General features: G+C 37.1%; 1 protein-coding gene across 2 annotated transcripts in view; it reads left to right on the top strand.

Annotated features, from left to right (window-relative positions):
* LOC131041904 (probable beta-1,3-galactosyltransferase 12) overlaps positions 1-23,609 on the top strand; it is a 71,920-nt gene extending 48,311 nt beyond the window's left edge. The window contains exons 6-7 of one of the 2 annotated variants that reach the window (XM_057975135.2): positions 4,765-4,907; positions 23,245-23,609. In XM_057975135.2, the coding sequence (XP_057831118.1) occupies positions 4,765-4,907; positions 23,245-23,372 (271 nt within the window). In that variant the 3' untranslated portion in view covers positions 23,373-23,609. Of the gene's footprint in view, positions 1-4,764; positions 4,908-20,031; positions 20,454-23,244 lie in introns of those variants that run through there. The other variant, XM_057975136.2, reaches the window with a different exon arrangement.
* The last annotated feature ends 1,319 nt before the right edge of the window (positions 23,610-24,928 follow it).

Genomic DNA, 24,928 nt, shown 5'->3' with positions numbered 1-24,928 from the left:
GATTGTGATCACAGTTATCTTGAAGGTTGGAGAATTTACATGTGAAAATCCCGTTCTCATGGCTAAGTATGAAAATGAAGTGAAATTTTCCAAACACTTAGCTGTTCGCAGCCTTTATTTTATTTAATCCAAGATAGATTTCTAACTTATTTTCCTTTGGTTTTACAGGTTGCGGGATGAAATAGAAGCGGGATCATCATAGAGATCGCAGTTGGAGTTCACAGGCAAGGTTCATCCGGGCGTGAAGATAGCCAAAATTTGGCTTAGTATGGGAAATGTTGAAGGCATGTCAGGGTATCGAGAAGAAGGACATGATCACAGCGAATGCCTGAACAACTTGATCCCATCATTTCATATTTGCAAGGGGTTACCTAGAGCTTTTTAACCCTCCTCCCACGCAACATAAATTGGCAACTGAAGGCAAGATCATCACAGAAAACACAAATGGAGTTTCGAGCCAATTTCAGAATTGAAAACGGGACCACGAACAAGGTTCGTCCGAGCATAGAGAGGGACAAAATTTGGCTAAGTATGAGAAATACTTCGCGAAGAGATTTCTTCTCCAAATTCGAGACACTTGAAAGAATCTCAAGGCATCCAGAAAGAAAAGTTCTCAGACTTGGTGAAAATATGGGAAAGTTAAATAAACTTCCAACTTCTTGAAGGATTTCATTTCCTGAAGGAATTAAAAAGACAAGCTCCCAATCAGAATCAAATGGCGACAAGAAGGAATCAAATTTCCATACTTGGATGATTTCTTGACACAAATTGGAGAATTCAAGGAAGACATCCAACACGTTGAGGTGGCGCCTCGTCATTTTCCAACCAATCAGATCGCTCCAAGTCAGCATGTCCAGGTTCGATGAACATGACTTATCAAGAAGCTTTTTGAAGGGCACACTTCACAATGCAACAACCTTCTATTTTCATTGATGGTTCATATTTAGCAAGAAGGACAAGTGTCCCAAATGTAATTGGTTGAGGGTAGTTAGTTTTGGGAAACCCTAATTAGGGTTTATAGCTTTCAATCTGGGCCCTTGATCACTATTTGATCTCGGGCGTTCATTTATTCTTGAAAACTATATAAGGCTACCTCCTCTCATTTGGAGAGGGTGAGGTTTTTGATGTATTGTTGCTTAAGGTCATTTCCAGATAATATATTGCATGTGCGCTGCTTTGTAATCTCTATTATTTGAATGATTTGCATGGTTTCAATTGCCTCAACACTTAGTTAAAATTAACTTAGATTTGCTTTCATTGTTGTTAATTCGAATGAAGGATTTGATAAGTGTCAATTGATGGTGTATCTCCGCTCATACTTTGTAATCTCTATTATTTGAATGATTTGCATGGTTTCAATTGCCTCAACACTTAGTTAAAATTAACTTAGATTTGCTTTCATTGTTGTTAATTCGAATGAAGGATTTGATAAGTGTCAATTGATGGTGTATCTCCGCTCATACTTTTGGTGTATGGATGATTTCCATCTCACCGTGCAAAGTTAGTCTGAGCCCATCCCCTGTGCATCCCAACATCTCGATCATAAGCACAACCCATTGAAGATTGCACCGACCTTGTGTAGTTGTCCCTAGTGTGGCGAAGCAAGGTTTGGTTTCTCGAGAGCATCCAGTTGATACCGTCTCCAGAATTTGTAGGATTAGATTAACCTCCTCAAACCCTATCTCTTTTTCCCTTTCTTTTGAAAGTCTAAATCCCAAAAAATCCCCCCAAAAAAAAGAAGACCCTAAAATTGCTAAATCCATCTAAGTCCAGCAGTTCAAGAATACTTGTCAAACGTAAGTCCCCTTGAAAATTTCAGCATACACTACCCAAGAAGCTATTCCACTAAAGTCGCTTGTTCGCACATATAGACCTTGGAATCACTAGTGATTTTTCAGGAGAGGATAGAGTACCTTCGGGTATCCTATCCTAATGTTTGGTAGATGATAAAACAGACACCAAAACGACTTCCGACAACTTTCAACACTTCCAAATGGTATGATCAACACTCAAAATTCTTAATGCTCCACCAACTCTTGCGACTTGTACACTTTCTTTTGTGGAGCTACACAGGTGCATTTAATGATTTTTGCAGGATTTCCATCAAGTGGACTACAAAGCCATGCTTATTTATGGTTACTTGTTGACCTTCATGTCATGCTTGCATGCTCTGACTTTGGATTGTCAAGCAATCCACCTTCTAGAAGTACTTTTCTTCTTGGGATTGCCTTGTCAAGGTATGGTCGAGTTGCTTGCATGTACACCATGTCAGGTGCCTGCACTTCCCTGCATTCCTTGACTGACATTCCTCTGCACATACAAGGGTCAAGGCTTCTCTTCCTTGACCAATGGTCTCTCCTCTGCAACCTGTTTTCTATATAAAGGTTGTTAAGCCTCATTGTAAAGGGTTCTCTCCATGCTGGCTTGAGTTATTCTATGCTCTTTCACTTCTCTTGAAGACTTGTATATTTCTCTTGCATTTTTGCAATTATAAGTTTGGCCATTGGCCTTATAATGAATTGAAATCAGCATTCTTGCCTTACTTCAACTTATGCATGTTGTGTATGTGTTCTTACCTTCATTGTAACTGTATGTTTGTGACTTTCTTTCACATATATGTTGTGTTAACCCGTTTCTGGGTGTGACTTGTGGGAAACTTTCTCCCCTCTTGACATTCAGCAAGTTCTAACCTCCATACATGCGTTGAGGTCATTCATGCAACTGAAGTTTGTGCATCTCCTGGGTATTTCATTTGATTCTTTGTGCCATTTCGGGTGGGGAGAGAAACATCCCTTATCTTGGTGCATCACCTCCTTTCATTTTAAGCATTTCTCTCTTCCCTTTTCCTCCGCGCGCTGTTAGGGTAGGTTCAGAAGTATAATTTGGAATGTTGAGTTGGTTCAACACCTGCACTTGGATTGAGAAGGAAGCCAGCCTTCTCCGGAGATTCAACCCCCTTGCGCAAGGTCCCACACTTCTGGGTTGTTTCCACATTTCACAAGGTTGCTGAGTTGATAGCTCAGCATGGGTGCAAGCTTTTGTGACAACAGTTACTACCTAGGAGGTTCGGATTGCTATCTATGTCCACAACTTCGGGACGAAATACTCACAGCAGCGGAAGATCCATTTTTGCTTTAGAGTCTTTTACACCATTAATGTACTTTGTCAATGTGCGGAGGAGACACCAGCTCAATGCCATCTTCTCTCATATGCTTGTCTTCGTTCATGGGTTCATTGCTCGTAATTATGTTGCTCCATAGATATGTCGTGTTGGACCACGTATCAAATAGCAAGGAGGGAATATATCGTTTGATCAACAATATAGTTGCCGGATTAATATAATGCTGAATTAGCTGGTTCAGTCGTTATATTGATTTTATAAACTCATCGTTTGTAAACAGAAACAACTATAACATTGACGCACGTAATGAACCCCAAGCTGTGTAATGGTTCTTACGGAAACCTCAGGGGAATCATGCTTGAATCATGACCACCGAATATAACACATGACGCCTATGGTTATGGTAGCACACATAATGAATTGGTTCTTCTATAATTCAAATCGATGCTTTTCTTTTTTAATATATTTGTTGCCTTTTGTAACATGGATTTCTGTTCTTCTTTTCCCAACCGTTCCCATCTTTCACATAAACAAATTAATATTCTTTTGACTTAGACAATTAATCTGAAGTTGGCCAAGGAGATTCATCGACCATATATTTACTTCCTTCTCTTCATTACTGCTCTATTAATGTAGAGTCAGCTATGTTAATTTGACTGCCATCTTTAAATATTCTTTTAGACTATGAAGTCACCGTCAATGATACAAATCGCTGTTCTTTGAATCATATGTCTTATCATGATATCTCTATATCAGTCTTCTTATTTCACCCACTCTCTTTATTGGGAATGTATAACAACTATTCTTATGTTGCTTTGACATCAATGACAAACAACTCCAACAATCCCTAAAGATAATACAAGGAGCTTTCTCAATAACAACAATACTTGATGAGGTTCACTTTGGGGATATCACATGCTCCTGCATCAGTTAGGAAAGCTATCTTTGGCAGACTGAAAAGTACACTGCCCCATCACCATGAAACTGAAAAACTCAGAAACAGTGGAGGCATTGTGTGATTGTTTTGAATTCAGGTAGTCAGCATTTAGTTGACTCTTTTGATTTTGTCCCCTTTTTACTGTCAACCAATAACAGAAAAGGCATGGCTTAACTTGAACAAACGGCTATTAATTTTTATTATTGACTTAACTATGTCAACATCACATAGATGGAAGCCATATAACGAATAATTATGTGTAAGTTTTCAGAAGCATTTTCCAGTGATTCACTTTTTAGATTGTTTGGGTTGGAATTTCTTTTATCTCGACTCTAATTGCACAAAATTGGGAAGTGATCAGAATTAGGTATTATTTTTTAACGGGTTTACAAGTGTAGTCCAATTTTAGTTTAGAACTGATTTTTTACAATATTGGTTTGTTATGTACGTTGATTTTGCCATATTATGTCAAATATGTAGTGCAATGTGTATATGAATCCTTGTTTTCTATGCTCAGTAGTTTCACTTGTTTAATATTAGGGAGGTGATTCCCTTGCATAGCTGCCTCTCATGTTTTGTGTTTGGCTTGAATATTCTAGTGTAATGACCAGTTATTATATAAAGACATGCTAAGATTGTCACTTTAACACCAAATAGAAGCTATAATTATTGTATTCATAAAATCCTACTGCATCTGCATTTACAGCTTTAGAATGTTCAGCAATGAGGATGTCACAATCGGGTCATGGATGCTTGCTATGAATGTCAACCACGAAGATAATCGAGCAATATGTGACTCTCGATGCAAATCTAATTCTATTGCTGTATGGGATATCCCTAAGTGTTCAGGTATGCTCACCTCAAACATGTGCTTGCATATACTTATTAATTTTAAGTTATAGATGGGGAAAATTTTCAAGTCATCTACACGAGATAGGGCTCTATCAAACTTATGGTAAATAAGAAAGTACAATTCATAGGAATGATGCAAATGTTATACTATGTGTGATTATGGAGTCAAGAAGAAAGAAAGTAAGAGTTAATAGGAATCTCCACAAATGACCGTAGTATGTCAATGGGGCTCTAAAGGGCAGCAAGTCAGAATAGCGAAGTAGAAGTGCTAATTATTATAATAACTACCAAATCTAAACATCTAATGTAAAACTGGGATCTGTATATTTGTAAAATCATCCTCTTCACTTTCATAGAATTTGTCATTGAAACATTATAGGCCTAGATAACTTTCTGAAAGCATATTTGATATTTGCAAGCTTAGTATTTATGTGTTTTGAAATATATTGGAATTGCATAATCTTGAGAATTGAGACAATCTGTGGAGTAAAAAGATAACGTTTCTCAATTTTAGTCTTAATCAAACATTTTGAAGCATATAAAGGTGCATCTCTATTGGTTTCTAGTGGACAATGAAGCTGCATTTTTTTGAGAGAATGAAAAGTGCATGCAAAAAAACTACTTTTTATCTTCTCTTACACTTATTTCATCCGTGCCTAGTATTTCTGGATCCATTGCTGAGAATCTTGATATTTTTCTTCTTGCAAAGGTATAAGTCACTAATTTGACAGTATAAAAACATAAATGCCATTGGGAGTAAGGTCAAGGCAAAGGTAAATATGATGCAGAAGAATTGGATGGGTGCATAAGTCTAGAGTTCACTTGGCATGGATATGTAGCACCCCACTTGAGGGGCTGGGAATAGTGTTGGGTGTGAGAAGTTTTTGAATTTGGACACTCTAGAAACTAAAATATCACTGCTAAAAGTTCAAAGCAAAGGTTTTAGTTATGAAGTCATTGATTGTTTTAGATAATTACTATGAATTTGCTCAAATATAGGTCAGTATATCAATTCAATCTGTATTAGATATGAGCTTCAATCCTAGAGTCTGCACAGTTATCAGAGAACAGAATTGTAAAAATATTCCTTAGATGGCTAGAATATTTCTTTCAGTAAAATAACTTTAACATAAGTCTCCTTACAAGGGAGGAGAGAAATCCAAAAGGGGAATGATTCACTTGCTGTTGGAATATCAGAGTTCCTCACCCACGTGTGAGTATTCACACAACTTTAACAGAGAATCTTCAATTCACTATCCAATCCTATCAATTGATATCTTTCATAAGGTTGCTGGATTGGCTAACGTATGGCACTCAGAATCAAAGCTCAGTTTATGACATCATTCTTGCCCTGAGGTAATGCTTTAACTTTTAAGAGTTCCTTATGGCACACCCAGTAGATTGGACTATGCTTCAACAATTCCTACACTTTTGGCACAGCCACTCTTTAATATTTGTGTTAATCTATAACAATTCAAGCCTGTCCACCTCAAAGAGATCATTGATGCTTAATGTACAAGAATTGCCGAGCTAGCTGCAAATTTGGTTTTCAAGATGCTTTGATATATCTCTAGTTTGACTGCTTAAAGTTGATATTAATTTAACATGCACTTGCTAGCAATAAACAGAAGAAGCACGTCTTCAAGAAGATGCCTGGATATATCTAAAATAAGAGGAAGAATCCAACATACTCTTAAGCCTAGTTTCAGTGTCACCTGGCCTGTTTTCATTATATTATTTATATAAAGCATAGAAGCATAAATCCTCAAAAAATCTCGATTTTCACAATTTTAAAAAAATCTTCAACCGAAACGATTTTTTCCCCTAAAAATCCCAATTTGATCAGCCACAGTTTTCAAGAATTTTTTTAAGTTTAAATAATTGCCCAAGAAATGAATTTACTATTCACCAAACTTTCGTGATACCCAATATTTAATGGGGCTTTTTCGTTGATTTTTAGCGCAAAACTGAGCACTAGCCACTGGGACGTGATACACCATCAAAGATTTGCCAAATCCCATCAGGTTGCTGAGGCAAATCATAGGTAGGCACCCTTGAATGGACGTATATTTCTAATAGATGTTAAGGACATTAAAATAGAGACACGTTCTTTGGTATGCTTCTATGTTTGATGCTAAAGACATTAACGTGGAATGGTTGAGAGATGTGCTGCTTTTTTCTCAGTATTCCACTCTACTATCATTTTCCTTAAGCTCGTAGAAATGCTTTCCATGTATATAAATCCAAAGACAACTTAGTGGGAAATCATAGACTATACCATAAATACTAACTGAGTTAAATCATAGACTATATCATAAATACTAAGGCTTCTATCCGGTTTTTTGAACATATATGAACCATATAAGAGTACTTACCAAAAGTAAATATAGAAAGTCAGACTAAACGAAAACAAAACTCTATAGAATTGATATCAAGCTAAAGAGGTTTGTTTTCTTGGAATTCTTGTGATCTTGACTATTGAAAAGAATTTTAATGTATAATTCTCAATATTAATACCAAGGTGGTTGTTTAGATTATCAAAGTTAGGTTGGGGTGAATTTCTTTTTCAGATGCCAACAAAGTGTGATAATTTGAAGCTTCAATTTGACATTGGCCATCGAGTTTTAATGACAAGCAAGTAGGGTAGTGACAATTGTATATTAAAGTGGGAAGCAAAAGTATATACATAATAGTAAATAGACATTGTGGAACTGGAAGCAGAATGGCTTCTATCAGAAAGTTTAAAATCAGCTTTTAGTGCTGAAAAAATGAACTTCAGCAATATTTTATATTAAAATGAATAATTGTTTTGGTTGTATATAAATTTCCTATCTATTTTATAGGCTTAATGCTTTGTTAATTGGTGAAACTCATTACTTGAATGCATGCCCTGCAATTATCAGGGAACTACAGTCCATTTAGGCTCATCCTATACATGGAGGTTCAAGAGGCTACAGGGGAGTACAATAGCACATATAGTGTAGCATTCCATGCCAGTTAAATTGATATTAGGCAAACTAATACATGATTTGTAGAAGTCATGCCCTAGTCTTGTAGGTTTATCTTAATCCCTCCCGAAGCAGGCCTCATATATTTTGTCTTTCACAATCTAGATAGATTTCAGTAGCATCTGTCCCATTGAAAGGGAATGTTCCTTGTGCTTTGATTTTTCATTGAAACTTGTACCTATAATCTCACAAATTCTCAACTCAAAGTTCATCAATGTTTTTAACCCCATCATCCAATTATACGCAAAATCAAGGGAAATTTACTTGAATAATAATAGCTAAATTTTTGGCTCAAATAGTCGATCTCTTCTTTTGTACTAGCAGGTCTTCATTATCTAATGGAAAAATATTTAATACTCGCTTCATTGTTTTACAAATCTGCTAAAATAGTTATCAATGAGAACATTTCAACATCATTTATGGTCTTTCGAGATGTAAGATTCTATTTCAAAAACATTTTCTATTACTCTATCCTGAGCTATTTGATTCAAAACCTATTAAGATGAACTTTATAATTGCCTCTGTCATTTAATTTCCCTTTCACACTCTTAATATAGTTCTTTTTCACATTGTTCTAGAAATCGCAAGTACTATTAAATCACAAATATAAACCAGTTGATTCCTGTTTTGTAATTTATGATGCCTGCTCAGCAAAGAAAAACTGTCTTTTTAATGACTTCCTTGAGCTTGAGGATTTAGAGATCGTGGAGGCCAACTTGGATAGTGTTGATGTGTTTTTCATGCACATGCGAACATAGAATAAAATGCCAAGGTATCTTATCCTCTCTTGAACAAAGTTTCCCCGAATGCTGAAGATCTTGCCGAAGGATCAATCGGAGCAACTCCAAGTATCTGATATGTAGGGTCTCTACGTGTGGATAAGCTCTTGCGGTATGATGTGATTTTGCTGGAATCACAAGGGGACTTACATTTGATGACCTGAGCATATGATTTACTTTGGATATCATTGAAACGTGGGTCTTTACTGATCCTTGATTTTTTAAAAAGGGAAAAAAGGATAAGGGTTGGAGAGGAATCTAATTCTAACACTAAGAATTAGGAGCAATGGATGACCTTTGATGAAACTCTAACTAAGTCTTGCTTTGACATGCTATGATCATCTCCACAAGGTTAGTGCTATCTTCTAAGGGTAGCTTTATGATGTTCATATCACCGCTACAAGCATAAACACCGTCAGGTTGATGCATATCAATGAAGAAGCGATAATTGAAGTTAAGCTGAAGTTGGATGATTCCAGTCGACTCTAAAATGCTATCTACTATTGAGCTACTAATTATTGACTATCTCTCTTTTGCTAACTCCTAACTATTAACCTTTACAAATGAAGAGCCAGGGCTTTATATAGAGAGCCCTTTACAAATTGACGGCTCTGATTGACTTAGAATCAATGGCTAGGATTATAAGATAGGAACCCTAAGTAGGGTTTGTTATAACAAACTTCCTTAGCCAATGAGAAAATTATATTCAAGGAGTGAGGACCAATAGGAAGCAGGGGTAGGTACACCGAAGCTTGTGTCGTCCCTGATAAATTAGGTACATTGAATCTGGACATGCTGAGGTGGACCAATCCAACTGGAGGAAAAGTGACTGGGATGCCACCTTATCTGACGTTTGTTTCTTCATTGATCCTCCTTTGTCCTTGATGCGAAGAATGATGTACCTCTAACTTCCATGTGCTTGATGAGGCTTCCTTACTGTCAAGTTTTCTTTCTCCGGTAGCATACCTCGCCTTTAATTTTTGGTAAGGTCATTCTTCTCTGTCATCATGTGGTTTCTTCATGTGGTAGAATGAGGTCTTGAGGCTAGCTTGCAACTTCTCGAACACTTGTAGTCTTCCAACGCTTTGAAACACCTAGAGTCCTCCTTTATGCACTTGGAATGTCCTTGACGATGATGAGACTGGAATAGGTCGTCCTTGTCCTGGCCTGATTTTCTTCCACCTGCAAAACAAACCAAAAGGTGATTAAGGACACATGATATATTCATCTTAACATAGCATTTCTTACCTTAAATCATCAACAAGAAGGCATCAAAATGGAATTCGCTTAGGATCCTCCTCAGGGATAGGCCTTATAAGAATTTCGCTCTGGACCCTTTGGAAGGGTCAAGAGCGAAATTTGCTATTTTGCTCAATTTAGACCTCATTTCATCATTTCATAATCTTAGGCCTAGCCTTTTGCCTCCAAAATTGTCTAGGAATAGGTTTTGCTCAAAGACCTAGGCAAAATATTAGACCTCCTAGGAATTTCGCTCTGGACCCTTTGGAAGGGTCAGGAGCGAAATTTCCATTTTAGGAAAAATTCTTCACATTTTGCGACCACAACTTACTCAAATGCATGCCTAAGGATGTTTTTAATCTCAATCAACACTAGGCTTGATGCAAAATTGGGAGCAAAATAGAGGTTTTAAGAATTTTGCTCTGGACCCTTTGGAAGGGTCAAGAGCGAAATTCATGATTAAGTCCAAATTCCATCATTTCTCTACTCCAAAATGCCTCCCAAGTCAAGCATACACTAGTCTTCTCTCCACCAAGGCCTAGGAATCCATCTCTTGATCTCAATCATGAGCAAACTACGTGATTTTGAGAATTTCACTCTGGACCCTTTGGAAGGGTCAAGAGCGAAATTCAAGATTTGCTTGTTTTCCTTCACCTAGATTCATTCTTCATACCTTGCTTTCCTTTGACTCTCAACTTTGGATCCCCCTCTCATGAAGACAACACTTGTTTGACCTCAAAATGGCTTGAAAGGAGAAATTCGCTCAAAACCATGGCTAGGACAGGACCTATTTAGGATTTCGCTCTAGACCCTTTGGAAGGGTCAGGAGTGAAATTCAAGATTTAGCTCAAAAACCTTCATTTTTGGTGGTCACAAGCCATTTAAAGGCATGCTTAAGGACATCTTCAATCTTAATTCACCCTGATCCACACTTGGCTTGACACAAAATTGAGAGAAAAAGGAGATTTTGGGAATTTCGCTCTAGACCCTTTGGAAGGGTCAGGAGTGAAATTCACATTCTAGGCTTGACTCTTCATCTCTTGAACTCCAATCTCCATTGCAAAGTCAATATAAACCAATCCACCTTCAACCACACCATAGAAACTAAGGATTTGACCTTATCAAAGAGGAAAAAAGGTGTTTTCAAGAATTTCGCTCTGGACCCTTTGGAAGGGTCAGGAGCGAAATTCATGATTTAGAACAAAATCCTTCACTCCTTCACTTCTAATCACATGTCAATCCACTTCCCAATATGCCCAAGGAACTAAGATATTAGTCTAAACAAGGAAGAAAATAGTGTTTATGGGGAATTTCGCTTTGGACCCTTTGGAAGGGTCAAGAGCGAAATTTCCATTCTAGGTTGATTTCTCACTTCTTCCATTCAATTTACCTTCAAATTTGATCAAACTCACCTCTCCTCACCTCAATCAAGTCCATTTGCCATCCACTTAGCTCAAAACAAGGTCTTTTCAACGTCTTAGGCAAAATAGGGGGTCAAACTGAGGATTTCGCTTTGGACCCTTTGGAAGGGTCAGTAGCGAAATTCCTATTGATTTTCACTATTCCATCACCTCAATTCACCTTTCAAAGTAAGAACGCATCAAAGTCCTTTCAACCATGGCTTAGAAATCCAAAACTTGGCCATAACAAGGAGGAAAATAAAAGGTTATGTGAATTTCGCTCTGGACCCTTTGGAAGGGTCAGGAGCGAAATTCTTCCTTGAGCTCATTTCTCACCTTTCTTTACCATATTTTTTTATCCAAACAAGTGTTTTGCCTTCACTAATGCCTGGGAATGAGCTAGTTCCTAGTTTGGGTCAAGGTGGGTTGTCTTATAGAGGAATTTGCTCTAGACCCTTTGGAAGGGTCAAGAGCGAAATTCCTATTCTAGGCTTAATTCACCTTGAAATTGACTTGACTTCGCCTTAGACTCAACCTTTTGATGTATTTCCTTCCATATCCTTTCAAATCAATCCAACCAACCAATGACTTAGGTGAAATCTTAGGTCCTTTGTGAAATTTCGCTCTGGACACTTTGGAAGGGTTAGGAGCAAAATTCACATTTATGCTCAAATTTCTTGACCTTTTTCACTCATCATGCTTTAGTCTTATCTTCTTGAATCCTCTCCTTGCCATTCAAGTCCATTATTTGATGTCCTTAATGAACAAATAAGCAATAAGGAGGATTTCACTCTGGACCCTTTGGAAGGGTCAGGAGCGAAATTTGCAATCATGTCCGAATTCCTCACTTTTCATCACTTCTCTTTGTTGCAAACATTAATGCTCTCTTCATACCACCATAAGGACAAGGTTTCTTATGCAAATTAGGACCAGGGAAGAAGATCCAAGGAAATTCGCTCTTGACCCTTTGGAAGGGTCAAGAGCGAAATTTGACATGATAGTCTCTCCGTCAGGATTCATATATGGAATATAACATTTAAGTATAAGTGAATACTTTAAGTTATATTCCATATATATTGTCAGGATGTTTGAGAGTGGTTTTGAACCTCTAGGAGTTATAATGCAAAATCTAGTTTTTGGAGGATTCTTCAATTTTCTAGACATTTCAGGATCAGGATGACATTCCAAACTTCTTAAGGCGAATTCGCTTTGTCCTTGATGTAAGGGATGGGACCTAGGAGGACATTATGCATTCAACCAAGGTTTGATTTAGCAACTTGAAGTGCGATCAGATAGTACACAAAAAACACCCTAGGAATGATCTAAATATCCCCTAATCACTCAATTGACCTGACCTCTTGAGGAGATCCACCTGACTCAATCCCTTTTACTTAAGCAGAGCTTGCTATCCTAATGATCTCTCTGACAACTCTCCAATGCAAAGGCTAAAAGCCAAGACCAGACAACCAAGCAAAGAAAACTAACCCTAGAAAGCAAAAAGTGTTGATATTAATTAGGAAAGGGCGGATTCATATTGCCTTGGGCAACATTGGAATCCGCCCAAATAAGGTCTGGCCCCTCTTCCCTCCAACGTGGCCCTATCCCCCACGCTATATCAAATAAACACTCAGCGCACTATCCAATAGGGCCGACCCTATTAACAAGGCAGATAAAAAGAAATAATTAAAAGTTTAATTATTGAAAAGCCGACATAGTCAAGGAGTTCGCTCCATATAAATAAAAGATCAAGATTTATTTGTTATACGCTCAAGTCAATTAAGCTCCTTCATCTTATGCGAAAATCTTCATACTTGCCTAAGTGTGAACTTCAGTCATCTGCAACTACAGCATCCTTCATCTATCATTAGGAGGTGCGAAATCCATCTTGAGGTGTTGGCAAAATTCAGTGAATGCACAACGAACTGATTGGAGGTCTGCTATTCATACACACACAACGAATTACTGGAAGGACTACCATTTATGTATACCAAGCAAATTGCTTGAAGGACTACCATCTAGGTTATACACAGCGAATTCTTTGGAGGCCTGCAATCTAGGGTAATGGAGCAGCAGCATCTATCCTTCATATGACAGCAAGTGATTGTTGAAGGCAGTCACCTCATACCTCTTGTGACAGCAACATCTGAACCTGCAAATACATGAGATAAGTGTTGTAATGATTACATAACTATAATCCATAATCAGATCTAAGGATCTTTTCTGGCTGGGTTTTTCCTCCTATGAGGTTTTCCCAGGGTAACTGTGTCTTGCTGTTAATTTGTTTATTTCTATGTTGTCATTTTCTTTCAGTTAAACAAACTAATTAAAACTAAATCTAAATTTCTAAGTTATGTCAATCTGAAAGTGTTAAAATTAACATGGTATCAGAGCTATAGGCTAGATCAACTTTCATATTTCAGAATTCAGTACTCCTTTATTTCCAGATTGTTGTCTCATTTTTAGGTTAGGTCAATGGGGCTGAAAGTTGAAGATAGGCTTGATGGGAATCTAAACTTGACTGCTTGGAAAGTTTGAATCAAGTTGGCTCTAGAGGAAGAAGATCTTCTCCAATTCATAGAAGCAAAAGAGCTAACTGAACCTACGGATGCAGCCGAGCTAAAACAATTCAAAAAGGATGCTGCCAGGAAGATTCTCATTGATTCAGTCAAAGACCACCTAGTCACCTCTATTGCCTCATTTACCACTGCAAGGGAACTGTTCAACCATTTACAAGGTACATATGAAATTAACAATCTCAGTAGGGCAATTACTTTAAGACAACTACTACTTAATATCAAAATGGCAAAAGAAGATTCTATTATTTCCTACTTTATGAGAATTTCAGAACTAAAGAATCAACTAAGTTTAATTGGCCATAACATGGAAGATAAAGACCTTGTCATGATTGCCCTAAATGGTCTACCTCACTCATGGTAGTCATTTATCCAAACCATAAGTGGTAGGACTGAGTTACCCACCCTTGATCGCCTTAAAAATGACTGTATCCAAGAAGAGTCTCGCCTCATCACAAGAGGACAAACCAAAAGTCCCCATATAGATGATCATCACATGCTTGCAGCACAATGCAAGAAAGGGGGAAATTGGAAGAAACCTTATCCTAAAAGAAATAGGGAATTCAGACCATTTAGTTCCCAGCACCCTTGGAAGAAACCAAGAGATACCTCGCGTGTCCGTTGCTTTAGATGTGACAAATTTGATCACTATGCTAAAGAATGTCAGCATAACCCTAACCAAAGTGAAGCCAACCTAAATGAAGTATCAGAACAAAATGATGATTTTTTATTCATCTCCGCTCTATCTAGCAGTGTTCCTTCAGATAGCAATACTTGGTTGATTGACATTGGTGCCTCCAGACACATCACAGGCTAATGTGATCACCTTTCAGACTTAGTAGAAAAGGATACCAGCCTTCATGTAGTAATTGGTGATGACGCTCGTTATTCAGTAAGTTCTGGCTCTACCTCTCTAAATTTAGTTTCTGGTTTTTCCTTGCACCTCAGTGATATCTTGTTTGTTCCTGGAATTAAAAGAAACCTAATTTCCATTTCTGCTCTAGAAGATAAAGGTTATCAAATTGCATTTTCTGATGGAAAAGTTCTTGCATGGCCTAAGAAATCTAGTTTTAAATCTGCTCATATAATTGGTCATAGATATGATAGTCTTTATAAACTCTCTACTAACCCTATCCAAGCACTCATTAATGAGGTTCCTGAATCCTGGGAGTTATGGCATAGAAGGCTTGGACACTTGCATTATCAAGCTTTTCCATCCCTTGAAAAGTTAGTAAAAGGTATGCCTAAACTCAGTCAAATCCATGATAACATTTGTAAAAGTTGTGCTATAGGTAAAAATGTTAAAAGTCCATTTCATAAAAGTGAAAATAGGGCTAAAGAAAAACTAGAACTTGTTCGCTCTGATTTATGTGGTCCTATGTCTATAGCTTCTCCTAGTGGATTTCTTTATTATGTAATCTTCATAGATGATTTCTCTAGGAAAACTTGGATCTACATCTTGAAATCTAAAGAATCCGATGAAGTCCTAAGTAAATTCAAAGAGTTCAAAGCATTAACTGAAAACTCCTCTGGTAAAAGAATTAAATGTTTAAGATTTGACAATGGAGGTGAGTACACCTCCGGTAGCTTTTATGATTTTTGTGTTGAGTTAGGAATTAAGAGGGAGTTTTGTGTTCCATACAATCCTCAACAAAATGGTGTTGCCGAAAGAAAGAATAGAACTATTGTGGAGGCTACAAAGGCTATGATTCACGATCAAGACTTGCAGACCTCCCTATGGGCAGAGGCCTCTAGAACAGTAGTATATATCCATAATAGATGCCCTCACCGTGTTCTAAAGAACATGACCCCTGAAGAAGCCTTCACAGGATCCAAACCAGACATCAGTCACCTCAGAATCTTTGGAAGTCCTGTTTATATTCATGTGCCCAAAGAAAAGCGAACCAAGCTGGAACCCTCCGGAAAGAAAGGCATTCTAGTCAGTTACAGTGAATCCTCCAAAGCATTCAGAATATACATCCCAGGTCAAAGGTATGTTGAGGTAAGTAGGGATGTTACATTTGAAGAAGATATTGCTTTTAAGAAATCAAAAGGTTCTTGTGTTATTGATGAAACTAATAACAATCAAGATATAAATGTTGATTCTAACCCTGAGATTCAGAGGGAGCAAGTAGAACCTCCACTTCAAGATGATCATGATGATCCACCAGAGCCCATGAATCCCACTGATATTCCTAGTGACATTGTCGTTACCAAAAAGAGGCCTCTTTGGGTAAGGAACACCATTCAAGAAGCTGAAAGATTTGTTGCTCCCAGTGGCACCTTCTTTCAAACTAAGAGACCTCATGTATTCTCCAATTACGTTGATTTGATGTGCAATCTCATTGAAACTGAACCTTGCAATGTTGAAGAAGCCTTGATTCATCATGCCTGGAAGCTTGCTATGGATGAAGAATATCAGTCAATCATCAAGAATGATGTGTGGGACATTGTGCCCAGACCCAAAGATAAATCTGTTGTTTCCTCTAAATGGTTATTTCAAATTAAACATAATGCTGATGGTAGTATTGAAAAATATAAGGCTAGATTTGTAGCTCGTGGTTTTTCTCAAAAGGAAGGCATAGACTATAAAGAAACTTTTGCTCCTATTGCTAGATATACCTCTATTAGAACTATAATAGCCATTGCTGCTGCTAGGGGTTGGAAACTACATCAGATGGATGTTAAGACAGCCTTCCTCAATGGTGTCATTGAGGAAGAAGTCTATATTGAGCAACCTGAGGGTTATGAGATTCAGGATAGATTAACTCATGTGTGCAGGTTAAAGAAAGCTTTGTATGGCCTTAAACAAGCTCCTCGTGCTTGGTATGAAAGAATTGATAAATACTTGCTAAGTCTAAGCTTTTGTAAAAATGATGTCGACTCTAACATATACTTTAAGGTAGCCAATGATGAAATGCTAATTCTAGTTCTTTATGTGGATGACTTATTCCTTACTGGTAAAGATGAACTTATTATTAGATGCAAGAAAGAATTAGCTTCAGAATTTGAAATGAAAGACTTAGGTCTAATACATTATTTTCTAGGTCTAGAAGTATGGCAAAGATCTAACGAAATTTTTCTAAGTCAAGGAAAGTATACTATTGACATTTTGAAAAGATTTAGAATGATGGATTGTAAACCCATGTCTACTCCTATGGAATCTAACTTAAAGAAGTTAAGTGTTTCTGCAGCTAACTCTGAATTTGCAGATCCATCTGAGTACCGACAGTTGATTGAATCACTGATGTATCTAGTTAACACTAGACCAAACATATGTTTTGCTGTAAATGCTCTCGGCTAGTTCATGAGCATGCCCAAACATGTTCATCTTGTTGCAGCGAAGCATATCCTAAGATACTTGCGAGGCACAATTGGTTTTGGGCTGAAGTATCCACTTAACACTCCAATAACCTTGGAAGGTTATTCAGATGCAGACTGGGCTGGAAGCGTCAAAGACAGAAAAAGCACCTCCGGTATTTGTTTTAGCTTGGGATCCGTAGTAATCTCTTGGGCTTGTAGGAAACAATCTTCAGTGGCATTGAGTACTGCTGAAGCTGAGTATATTGCAGCAAGTGTAGCTTCTAGAGAAGCAGTGTGGCTTTGCAAGCTTCTTGCAGGGCTGTTTGGTCAGGCTTGGAATCCTACAGTTATTCAAAGTGATAACCAGAGTTGTATTAAGATGTCTATCAACCCAGTGTTTCATGACTGGTCAAAACATGTGGAAACTCACTATCAATTCATTCGGGACATGGTGCAAAGATGTGCTATTCAGCTAAAGTATGTCAGCACTGATGAGTAGGTTGCAGATATTCTTACCAAGCCTCTATCCAAAGTGAAGTTTGCGTACTTCAGGGATAGACTTGGTATTATGGAAAATGAAACCCTAATTGAAAGGGAATCTCAATCTCAGTAATACGTTGTGTTGTATCAAACCACCCTCTGCGGGCAATGTAAGGTGGTATTGCAAAAACTTCTCAGGGAGAAGTATAATTATTAACCATCCTCTGCGGGCAATGTAAGATGGTATTGTAAATGTTAAACCACCCTCTGCGGGCAATGTAAGGTGGTATTATAAACTTCTCAGGGAGAAGTGTAATTAGTAACCATCCTCTGCGGGCAATGTAAGATGGTATTGTAAAATGTTAAACCATCCTCTGCGGGCAATGTAAGATGGTATTGTAAAACTTCTCAGGGAGAAGTGTAATTGTTAAAACCATCCTCTGCGGGAAATGTAAGATGGTATTAGTGTAATTGATTGACCATCCTCTGCGGGCAATGTAAGATGGTCGAAAAGATCCTCTCCACCCTCTGTGGGCAATGTAAGGTGGATCCAGTCTATATGCTTGCGTGCAAGCTGGAAGATTGTATTATGTAATTCCATTCCTTGCTTGTGTATGCAAGATGGAAGATTATAGTTATGTTCTCCTCCCTAATTAAGAGGGAGTGTTGATATTAATTAGGGAAGGGCGGATTCATATTGCCTTGGGCAACATTGGAATCCGCCCAAATAAGGTCTGGCCCCTCTTCCTTCCAACGTGGCCCTATCCCCCACGCTATATCAAATAAACACTCAGCGCACTATCCAATAGGGCCGACCCTATTAACAAGGCAGATAAAAGGAAATAATTAAAAGTTTAATTATTGAAAAGCCGACCTAGTCAAGGAGTTCGCTCCATATAAATAAAATATCAAGATTCATTTGTTATACACTCAAGTCAATTAAGCTCCTTCATCTTATGCGAAAATCTTCATACTTGCCTAAGTGCGAACTTCAGTCATCTACAACTACAGCAACCTTCATCTATCATTAGGAGGTGCGAAATCCATCTTGAGGTGTTGGCAAAATTCAGTGAATGCACAGCGAACTGATTGGAGGTCTGCCATTCATACACACACAACGAATTACTGGAAGGACTACCATTTATGTATGCCAAGCAAACTGCTTGAAGGACTGCCATCTAGGTTATACACAGCGAATTATTTGGAGGCCTACAATCTAGGGTAATGGAGCAGTAGCATCTATCCTTCATATGACAGGAAGTGATTGTTGAAGGCAGTCACTTCATACCTCTTGTGACAGCAACATCTGAACCTGCAAATACATGAGATAAGTGTTGTAATGATTACATAACTATAATCCATAATCAGATCTAAGGATCTTTTCTGGCAAGGTTTTTCCCCCTAGGAGGTTTTCCCATGGTAACTGTGTCTTGCTGTTAATTTGTTTATTTCTATGTTGTCATTTTCTTTCAGTTAAACAAACTAATTAAAACTAAATCTAAATTTCTAAGTTATGTCAATCTGAAAGTGTTAAAATTAACAAAAAGTAGGGGTCCCCATTTGCAATGGGGCGATGTGTGAATACTTAACAACAGATAGTCATGAGGTTGGACAACTTAGGTGAGGCTCTAAACTAGGAGCTTCATCATCAGGGCCTGCAAGGCGCATGGCTCTATTTGTAGTAGTAAGAGCTATTGGCTATGTTTGATTTTTTGGAACTTTGCACTTAAGTTTATAGGTTGCTTTGTACAAACTATATTGTTATTGCAATCTTATCATATGTAACCATCTAGTTATTATTTATGCACGATGAAGTATGCTTTGTGCAATGCAATGTAATCAACAATATGAATAATATAAACAACAAAATCCTATTTTCTATAATTTGTGTGTTAAACTCTATTTTATTTGCTCTCTCTATCTCTGCTGTTGAAATGCCCTTACATTTCAAAAAAAAGTAGTTTGTGTCTTTTTCCTACAATTTTTAACATTTTATTAAATCCGAATTTTTCCTGATTTTTTCCGATTTTTGCTGCTATGATATAAAGTGGTTCTATCAGGATTGAGTGAACATTATTTTCAGTTGATGCCAGCTGCTGTTATCTATTATTAGATGGAGTTTTTGTTTCTAGACTTTGCAGAATGTAGTGTGTATTCAAGATTCATTGCTGCTAGATTGTCAGAGACTGGGTATGGCTAATTAAAGCATGCTTTACTAACATCCGATATAAACTAAATTGTTTCATTTTTATGGAATATCCAAAGGATTGATAGGTTCGGGTTGGCTGATGCTGAATGAATTTCTTGCTCACACTAAGTATTATTGTTCTGATGTGCAGGTCTATGTAATCCTGTAGAAAAATTACGAAAATTGCACAAGATTGACATGTGTTCAAAGAGCCCAACATTGCCATCTGATGAATAGAGAGTGAAAGTTATCCAATTCTTTGACATGATCATTGATCTTATTCATTTTTCTTAAAGCTGATTGGAAATTTCATTAGATATGTCCAGTTGCCTTCCATTGTTGTAATATCTAGCATACCATGTACTCGGTAGTGCTAAAGAAATTAGAAGTTACTCAATTTGTTCACGTGACATTCAATGCCAGTGTAGCTATTGATTCTTTGTCACTCGGTTTTCAGCAAAGTTGTCTTGAATATGGGGCAACTTCTGTGCATTTTTGAGTTTTTCTGGTGTAAGAGATTTTTTCCATAATCTAATCTATAGGGGCTTTAGAAAGGGGCATCATTCTGGATCATGTCAAAATCGCCTCTGTACAGTTATCTAATTTAAGTATTGGTACAATTAGTTGAGAATTATCATGCAAATAAAGAGAACTTATCTGTAGGTAGTTTTGCTTGGAAATGGAAGCGAACACTTACGTTAACCTTACTCTGATAATTTGCATCTTTGGGATAATTTATTCTTGCTACTGTCAAATCAGATGTCAAAATTTGAATAAAATATGCATATTTCATGAACTGATCAATTAACATGAATCATAAATCTGGAAGCAATCTGTAGCTTTTCACCTTATTATACATTTTCAGTACAGCATCATCCTCTTTTTATCGTGAGGATTTTCATGAATATTTTCTCTCATTCCCTTTATCCATGAATATCCTTTTCTCTATTTTCTTTGTTGGATTAGGTGTTGCATTTCTCAAAAATAAAAATAAAAGTTGAAGGTTAATCTATTTTATAATTAGTATGTGAGTTATTTAGTTTACAGGCTTATTGAAGACTTTTCTGAGGAGAAACTCTGAATTAAATCAATTCTAGCATTTTCTTGATTTCATCCTATATTCTCGTAGGGCATTTTCATAATACGTGCTTCTAAGTCCTAATTATGCACTTCTTTAGGTTTCAACACCTATAGATGCACCATATCAGATATTAGAAATGTCAAGAAAACGAAATTTCTTAGCTTACTACTGATTGTTATCTGCACAGCTTAACCAGAAGAAGAATATTATAGATTTCTATCTTATCATTGGATGAATCATTAAAGTAATTAGCAGAGATGGAATTTATCTTAGAACAGGATTGACCACCACCGAGGTCCAAGTTCATTAATCTGTACACCATTAAATGTATCCCTAAGCAAATAAAATCCTGTAGAGACCTGGTTGCACTTCTAATCAAATCAATAGAAATATATCTGCTGAAATATTCACCTCATAATATCTGTAGTGGCTTTCTGTAAGAAAAGTTTGTGGTAGTCATACTTCAAAGTCTATTAGGGTCACAAGATCCTGAGTGTAGCATTAAGTGAAGTCTTGGAGGAGTAGTCTCTTTGTGTTCACCGTGAAGATGGTATGCGCAGGTGTAAGAGAGGAGATTCGCTACCCTTTAAGACAATGCAGCCTTAAAGAGCAAATAGCCCTCAATTACCTCCAGCAATATTGATTGTGCTATTTAGCTTAATTCAATATAACAAGGAGGTAGAATAGAAATCTGTATGCTAATGAGAAGAGTTTCTACAACTAGGCTTGTGTAAGTAATTTTAGTGAATTATAGAAAGGAGATTAGCTAAAAGTTACAGAAATACAGAGTACAGACAAAAGAGAACCTGTTGCTAGTGAAGTGAGCTATCGGCCTCGGACTATGGTGCATTGTGCGGACTATAGCGTGCCATGCTATCGTCCAGTCAAAATCAACTGTTGGGTTCCCAAAATGCTCATCTTCAGATTATCTCGTACTTGAACCCACACACAGAGAGAACAGGAAAAATGTTGCTAGCTGTTCAGGGGCTTGCTTCAATCAAACCCCAGTTTTGGTCTTCTGACCTCCAGGGACAGCCAAATAGATATTGTAAAAGAAAGCTAAACTAAAAGACACTTAAAGTAAATATACGTTTGGTAGAAACAATCCCCGCTTTGGAGGAAAACTCCTATCACAAAAGATATAAAATATGTGCAAAGACACAAAGATCAATAGATGCAAAAGCAAGGGAGTGTTACCAACAGTCTTGTGGCTCCTCCCTTGAGATGTTCTACAGATTTGATAGTGCAAATAGATGGAGGAGTTTAGACTGTTGCTAGTATGCTTATAATTTTTGAAGATTGTAAGGGCTGGTAACATTCAAGCAGAGTGTTTGTAGTAGATAGAACAGAGATTGCTTGTTAGAGAGTGAATGTAAGTGAAAAGTACCCAAATGAATGAAAATGAGGGAGTTTTGTTTGGTCAAATAGGCAGGAGGAGCCATTACTCTTCCATGTGGACATTATGACACGCGTTGTTAATGAGACATGCAGAAGATTCCCGTTTGAATTTAAAACATTATCGAGATGCTAGAATGTCGCACAAACATCCACACATAGCATTGTAGTCCTAAAAAAATCTGCTAATTTTTAAAAACAGAGATTGAAAACACTTGATCTTTGTCATTTGTGGAGTCAGAAGCTTTGAAATCAAGACATAGCTTTTGTCATAAATACTAAAGTTGACACTGGTGTAATGGTGTGAAATTGCTATCATATGCAATTTTCAACATTACAACAGATATATTGTGTACTGCTTGATGATCACCACCAGTTTGTTCCACCATTTACCAAGTCATAAACAGCAGTGGAAGTATTGCATTCCCTGCCTGGAAATGTATGGTCCAAATCTTAACAGTATCATAGGTAGGTGGATTAATGAAAGATCTGCAAAATACTGATGAGCAACAACGGATGTTGTGCACTTCTTCTATGTTTCATATAGGAGCTTGAGCATTGATTTATGCTGAATCAATAGCCTAACAAATAAAGATATATTTTAGTTTCATCACAAAAATAGTGTCTTGATAATGACATAAGGCAAAATGTTTCCAATGTGGGTAAATTAGAAGCATTTTAGTTTTGTCACAAAAATTCTGATTACAGGGGGAAATGATACCCTACTTGAAGCTGACCTTAAAGCTAAGTATTGTAAATAAGAAAAAAAAGTAACCTTCAATTATGGCTGGAAGAACCAATTGCTATAATGTAGAGATGTCTATGACGAATTATTATTGAATGTACCATGCACCACTAATTTAGTAATGCTTTGCAATGGAGTTACAGCAACAGGATCATTTCTGCATGTAGGGGGTGAACTAATGGCAATGTGTGCACAACACTCAACCAAATTGGGGACTCAATTATACTCATGCACATGCAGGTTAGTTACTGCTGCATGGGAACAGAGGTAGGGGTCCAAGGGATCCCTAGACAGACAAGTTGGATCACTATTACTTGACATGGAATCTTATTTCAATTCACCTTTATTTTTATTTTTTTAGTAGTCAAGCTTCTTGCCGTGTGCAAATAATTCTACTTAATTCAGTGTAGACGGCTACTGATGATGTTTTATGTGAAGTATTTGACGATCTTTCTCATCCCTTAGTGCTTGTTGAGACCAAGCATTTCCTTAGAATTTGTGAGGCCTAGCCAAGTCTACTTAGTGGTAGAACACATCTAAAAAGCTTTTGGGGAAAACTGTCTAGAAGATTTTTTCTTTAATGTTTCAGATGACACTTTGTGATATATGCAATCACTAATCTAAGTAATCTTTTTACATCCTAACGATGGATCACAGTGTGATCAAATATTGATGAAAAATCTTCTGCACTCTTTTCTACCCTTGTCTACCATGAGCTTTTATGTAAAGTATTGCATGAGTTAAAATGATATGAAGATTAGAGATGAAGAAACAGGTGAAACAATCCAAATTCACCATGCAATGTCATCAGTGCATAAATGATAAGGACCCAATCAAAATTAATCATGCAATGTCATCAATGCTCTATGAGAAGTGCACAAACACATTGAGGAAATAAGCATTAATCTTATTTACCTGAAATCAGAAGAAAATACATCCGCATCTTTAATGCACTTCTAAATTACCAAATAGTATTTTCTCCATGAGCAAAACCAAAAACGTGTACCTAGAGCCATAAGCCACCAAAGCAAGCAAATGACTCAAAAGCGCAATTCTAAGAGCATCTACATGCTATGGAAACAAATGTTAAAGACCCCAAAGTGCAAATGCTCAAAGCGATTGCATGCTACTATAGCAAGCTTATGACCCCTAGTGTAGATACTAATCACTTCAAATCAAAGATCTTAAACAAAGAATAAAATTCAACTGAATGTGGGGATTTAAAAAATTAAGTCATCTAAAAATGAAGCAAATGAGTAACATGAGATCTGCGTTTGACGTCCTTTGCACTAAATTGATCATGGGACCTATGAAGGTGAGTAGGCAAAATAATTTGTTTGTTGGGCATCAAAACTTTTAAATTTCATTCTTCAAGAAAAGATGCCAAAAGAAAATGATCCAAACTCTGTGTAAAACCTCTAAAAGTTAGAGCATTTAAGAATGATACATATAATGATGATAACTTATAAAAGCTAGGTCTAATCAACATGTATGGACGCTAGTACACAAATTGACTTGGGCTTATGGTTGGCATGGGAGAGTCTTTGTGTCAAGGCTTCACGAGGCTTGGTGATTGCAGAAGATTTAGTTGACATTATATCAATGCTTGTAAGTTTCTAGATGGTCAAAGTAACGACTGTAAATTGTTGCAATTTTTAGGTAATGTTGAAATACGTTTGAGGTACCGTTTATAATGGAATTTAATAATTTTTTGTGGGTATGATGTTTTTGTCGTTAAGATTAGTTTGGTTCCACAGTATCTTTAGAGTTTAGATAACCACAAGTTGAACCCCCTCTATATTGGTGCAATAATTATAGTACCATTCA

This window comes from Cryptomeria japonica, chromosome 1 (genome assembly GCF_030272615.1).
Source record: "Cryptomeria japonica chromosome 1, Sugi_1.0, whole genome shotgun sequence".
In the NCBI taxonomy this organism is placed as follows: Eukaryota; Viridiplantae; Streptophyta; class Pinopsida; order Cupressales; family Cupressaceae; genus Cryptomeria; species Cryptomeria japonica.
Note: the sequence above shows the minus strand (reverse complement) of the source record. Positions and strands in the feature narration are given on the sequence as shown.